At 34.9% G+C, this 6,214-nt stretch overlaps 1 protein-coding gene across 1 annotated transcript; it reads left to right on the top strand.

The window, feature by feature from the left end:
• On the top strand, window positions 3,940–5,581 carry LOC109348050 (AT-hook motif nuclear-localized protein 22-like). The gene has a single exon (XM_019588245.1). The coding sequence runs from the start codon at window positions 4,438–4,440 to the stop codon at window positions 5,365–5,367; it is 930 nt and encodes a 309-aa protein (XP_019443790.1). The 5' UTR covers window positions 3,940–4,437; the 3' UTR covers window positions 5,368–5,581.

Raw genomic sequence — 6,214 nt, 5'->3', positions numbered from 1 at the left:
AGTATGCAATAATTGTTTAAGATGGTTAATTTCAGTGATATTATTGCCTGAAAGAATTATGTCATCAACATAAACAAGCACAATAGTAAGAATAGTGTTAGACATCCAAAGAACAAAGAGGGAATGATCACCCTTGCATTGCTTGTAACCATGATTAATTAGAAAATTGGACAGTTTAGAAAACCATTGCCTACTGGCTTGTTTAAGACCATATAGAGACTTTTCAAGTTTACAAACAAGGTTAGGAGGAGCTTCCAACCCAGGGGGAGGGACCATATAGACAATCTCATTGAGATCTCCATGTAAGAAGGCATTGTTTACATCCAATTGCTTAAGGTACCACTTATGGATAGAGGCCAGAGCAAGGAGAAGTCTTACTGTGCTAATTTTAGCTACTGGAGAGAATGTCTCCATGTAATCAATTCCTTCTGTCTGCGTGTACCCCTTTGCTACTAGCCTAGCTTTATACCTCTCTATACTCCCATCAGGCTTATACTTAATCTTAAACACCCATTTGCATCCTATAGTGTTCTTATCCTTAGGTAATTTGGTAAGGGTCCAAGTATGATTGAGTTGTAAAGCCTTCAACTCAGTGTTGATGGCATCCTTCCAATGAGGATCAAGTATAGCCTGAGCATAGTTCTTAGGTTCAGTTTGAGTGGTTATTGAAAGAATTTTATGCTTATGTTCAGGGGCTAATTGATTGTAAGACTCAGGTTCAACATTGGTCTGCAATTCCTGACTTAATTCTTGATTGTGAGGAGTGGTGTCAAACAAATCATCATAATGTGGCATAGGCAAGATAAAACCAGTGCCATCTTCTTTATCAGAATCATTAGACACATAGGGGAAATATTAAATATTAATAGAAATTGAAGTTGATGATGAAACTCAAGAAACCTATAAGGATTCTTGAGAGATGAGTGAAGAATGAAGAAAGAATATGAACTTCTTTATTGATTAAATGAATGAACAAAGATTGAAGAGAATTTTACAAGTGTTGTTGGCTAAAAGGAGAACTAGGACTTATATAGACTAAGACTCAAGACTAACTAACTAATAAACTAACTAACTAATAGAATAAACCCACGTGATTAAAAGAAATCAATCACGTTTCCTCCACGTTTGCTTGGAACACAAGAAACAGATTCTGCCTGCACCAGTGGTGCTGCTGTTTCGGTCATGGTGCCACTTGGCTCGGTCAGACTCGTGCTGGGTGCCTTGGCACTTGGCTCGGTCAGACTCGTGCTGGTGCTCAGGCTCGTGCTGGTGCTCCTGTCTCGGTCATGCTGGTGTGCCTTGCAACTTGGCTCGGTCAGGCTCGTGCTGGTGCTCCTGTCTCGATCATGCTGGTGTGCCTTGGCACTTGGCTCGATCATGCTGGTGTGCTTTGGCACTAATGCTCGGTCAGGCTCATGCACCTTGGCACTGATGCTGGCCTGACCATGCTCATGCGCATACTTAGCTCGGTCAGAGTTGGCTTGTTGCTTGATCTTGTCTTCGTGGACAGTGGCATCACCAATGTTGCTTAATAAATATAAATAAAATATAATCAATGTAAAGATTTTTACACAAGCAATATATTATCTATTATTTATTTGTATTCTTTTTTTAAAGAGTCAATGATATAAAATATGAATAATGTAGTGACAGTGTAGAAAACTTTTACAAGTAAGTGCATATACCTTTTTTCTCTAACTTATGATATATTATAAAGTTATGGTTTGAATTTCATGCTCAAGGAGGAATATAGGGTTATGTGCTGAACTTTGAAGTATACCAATTGTGAGAACTATCATATGAAGCAATAGTGAGTTCCAATGCAGGAGAGAGACTTGGCTATGAAAGTGAAGGAAAATAAGGTGTGGAGGAAAAGAGTTAAAGGATGAAGCAAGTAGTTGTTGGGCCATCAGAATTGAGGAAACTGTCTAAGATCCTTCGATGATTTAAGGTCCCAATTTTTAAATATACTAACTCCATAAGTTTTAGCAAAATTTACAAAAACCACCCATCCTTTTTAAATATACATAAATTGTCCCTAATTATATATATATACATTACACTGATTATCTCTATAAGAGAGATAAGAATTTCTTAAACAAAAAATAGTGACGAATATAATTAAGTCAAACAAAATATGATATATATTATGAAGACAAAATTCAAATAGTATAATAGTCAATGTCTATTCATTATTTTCGTTTTTTACAAATTATATCGTAATTATAGGGTGTTTAAATCACTCTGATACGATATTTTAATTAACCAAAATAATGAATAGATATTGATTTTTATATTATATGAACATATCTTCACAATATACCATATTTTGTTTAACTTAATTACAATCGTCACAATTCTTTTGTTTAAGAAATTATATTTATCTACCCTACTACATGGATAGTCAGCATAATGAATTTTTATAATTAGGCATTGTTTGTGTAATTTTTTTAAAAAAAGATGGGTGATTTGTATTATTTCATAAAAACTTAGAGAATATGAATGTAATTTACTCTAAGAGATAGGATTCATGATCACTTTATATTATTTGTTATAAATTTTATTAAAGTTAATTTTATTGAAACTTTAATTAATGTTTTTTAATATTCCTTTTAAAACAAATTAGCATTAATTTTCATTCAACATGCATGCCATTATTCCTAACTATATGTTGGTAGTGTAAGACCTCACTAGATTCTGAGTGTGCACTTGTTTAGAGAGATAATTATGCATTCAATATGAATTAATTCTTTAATCATAATCATAGGGTGAAAGGATGAACATAGATCTCTTGTCTTAGGTCATGTCACATATGTTGTCCAGTGATACTGAAAATATGATATGTCGATTAAAAATTTTAAATCATCATTATTATTATTGTTTTGTTTCATTATCAGTGACATGTAATATGATATGAGACAACATATACCTTTTTGTTAAAATGATGTCATTGGTTATATAAAAAATATATACATATCATTGTCTAATTTTTTTCAACATTTTCTAAACACGACACTAACATTAAGGATTAATGGATTGCATTATGGGGTGAATAAGGTTTTTGACCAAGAATGACAAAATTTGTTCTTATTTTTTGAGGCTTTTAATAAGATGGAGGAGTTTACTTAGCTATATAAGAGTTGGAGAGAGAAATATAAGAAGGGGCAAAGAATGGTATAGGCTTGAATAAGAAGAGAAGTGTGGGTCCCACGTCACCGCCCATGCGCACGCTGTTTTGCCAATATCAAACCCATCATCCCACATTTCCTTGAACCTAACCCTAACCCAACAATCAAGTAATAATACTAAAGAAAATATATCTTCCTCCAAATGAAATATATGTTATAATATAACTCTATTTATTAATTATTGATTTATAAGTGATAGATTATTTTTTATGATTAAGAAGATTTATAGGATAATATAATATTACTCCAAAAACGGCTTCAACAGAAGAAATAAAATGAAAATAATAAAAAAGTAAAATATAGTCACAAATTTAAGGTTAAATTTTATTATAGTCACACCTTGTCTTATTTAAAACATTACGTTCAGCTCTCGCATTCCCAGCAAGAATACATGGTGTGATATTTATCTATATAAACCGTGTAATATTTATGTATATACACGGTGTAATATTTATGTATCTAAATAAGTATGATTTGTATAAATATAAAAATAGATGTAAGATTTGTTGTCTCAGTGTCCGGAACAAATGGAAATATAATGGTAAATTAAATTTTTTAAATATTTATTATTATTGATATTTTTACTTTCTTATTATTAATTTGGGACAACATTAAGAACAAAATCCATGACACCAAATCTTCATTCATCCAATACATAAATTCACTATAAGTCATAGAGAATTTGTATAATTTACTCTAATAAAAATCAAATTCCATCATATCATTATTCACTTTCCTTATAAACCCAACACAAAAAATTCCACATAGACCTCATTTTCTCTTCCACTTTTTCCTTTCTTTGAAGAACTCTTTATTACCATATTTCCACCAAACCATGAACCACTTTCCTTACTTGCACAAGGGTTGCTAGCTTCATATTCCAAGCAACAAATTAACCAAACACCTCCAATTCCATTACACATTAAGGATTAGAAAGCTAATGATTGTTGACTCATCTCAGAATTTGATGGGTTTTGACAAAAATCTTCTTTTCCTCTCCATTCCTTGTGAAGGTAAGTACCAAGTGATATATACTATATAGTACTTACACCTATCTATCTACCTAGTTCTCTCTTCCTATTCCTCAAAGAACCTCAAAGTAACCAAACCAAAGAAAACAAAACCCCCAAAAGAAGAAGGAAAAAACAACAACAACACCCAGATCATACCTATTTCTCTTTTATTTTCTAGCTTCTTGTTCTTTCTTGTTTTTGTTCAAGCAAAACAATCTAGGGCTTTTGAGGTATCAATGGATCCTGTAACAGCACAAGGACGTCCTCTACCACCTCCTTTCTTGAGTAGAGATCTTCATCTACACTCTCACCATCAATTCCAACACCACAACAACCAAAACAGTGAAGATGAACAAAGTGGCAATGGCAATTTAGGTCGTGGGCAGAAGCGAGATCGAGACGAAAACGCCGGCGCCACCACTCCTACCAACGCTTCCGCTGTTGCTGCGGCAGAAGGCAAGGAGCCAGGCTCAGGGACAAGTGGAGGAGAAGGTAGTGAGATGGGTAGAAGACCAAGAGGAAGACCTGCAGGTTCAAAGAACAAGCCTAAGCCACCAATCATTATCACTAGGGACAGTGCCAATGCCCTAAGATCTCATGTCATGGAAATCGCTAATGGATGTGACATAATGGAGAGTGTTACCAATTTCGCACGGAGGAGGCAGCGTGGTATCTGTATCCTCAGTGCGAGTGGTACTGTCACCAATGTCACCCTTAGGCAACCAGCTTCGCCGGGTGCAGTTGTTACCTTACATGGAAGATTTGAGATCCTGTCCTTGTCCGGATCTTTTTTGCCACCCCCGGCGCCTCCTGCTGCGTCGGGATTGGCAATATATCTTGCTGGAGGACAAGGACAGGTAGTTGGTGGGAGTGTTGTGGGTCCACTTCAAGCTTCAGGCCCAGTGGTCATAATGGCTGCTTCCTTTGGTAATGCTGCTTATGAGAGGCTGCCCTTAGAAGAGGAGGAAACTCCTGTGGCGGTTCCGGGGAGCGGAGGGTTAGGTTCACCAGGGATTGTGGGTCAACAGCAACAGCAGCAGCAACAACAACTTGTTTTGGATCCTAACAATTCACTATTCCATGGAGTGCCTCAAAATCTTATGAATTCATGTCAATTACCAGCTGAGGGTTATTGGGGTGGTTCTGCTCGCCCTCCATTTCAGTAACAAATAATGATGTTCTATGCTTTTAGTTTATCTTGTTTCCTATTTTGCTTCGGTTCTCTTGTTTTTTACTACCTTCTCTTTAACAATTGTTCATCCTCCTTCTTCCATATTATAACTTAGTTTATGCTTAATCAAAAACCTTTGGTCGTGAACTTGTGGTATTGAATATCGATTATCAGTGTTGGAATTGAAGAAGGGTGTACAAATTCATGAATTTTTTGTTGGAGTTTGAATTTGATGATTTCATCACATGTATGTTGTTATTGATCTAGTTCAGTTAAAAGGTTCTTAGTTTGCTTCAAGATGAAGCAGCATCTACCATGTGCTCTCTCTCTCACTCTCTCTGTTCCTCTCCATCCCTCATTTTCATGCTGAAATTCTAGTACCTTGTCTGATAATTTATCAGTCAATATATCTTTTATCAATGTTTTCAGTTTTACCTTTTCTTCTTCCTTTTGAGGTTATTTATTTGACTCCGAAACTAGATTCAGTAATCTAGTAAAGGATCTACAATTAATAGTACTATATATCTAGTTAAATTTTCTCTATTTCCAGAAAAGTTTAGGACGTAATAATTATAGGCTCCTTTGTAGTTCGAACAACACTAACTCACATCGTTATCTTTCTCTGCTACAAACACCCATCATTACACCCAAACTCTCATCCTTTTCAACTCATGTTCTTAAAATTAGCACTATCATTACTATTATGTGATTATGTCAGTCACACTGTCTGCCTCTATTTAGTTGTAATTACTACCCAACTTATTTGAAGTAATATTATAGGAATAAATGTCACATGTCCCATAAACTTGAGGTCTTTATATCTTTTAAGTTAATCACAGTTA

Source organism: Lupinus angustifolius, chromosome LG01, assembly GCF_001865875.1.
Source record: "Lupinus angustifolius cultivar Tanjil chromosome LG01, LupAngTanjil_v1.0, whole genome shotgun sequence".
Lineage (NCBI taxonomy): Eukaryota > Viridiplantae > Streptophyta > Magnoliopsida > Fabales > Fabaceae > Lupinus > Lupinus angustifolius.
This window is presented reverse-complemented; position numbering and strand designations above follow the sequence as displayed.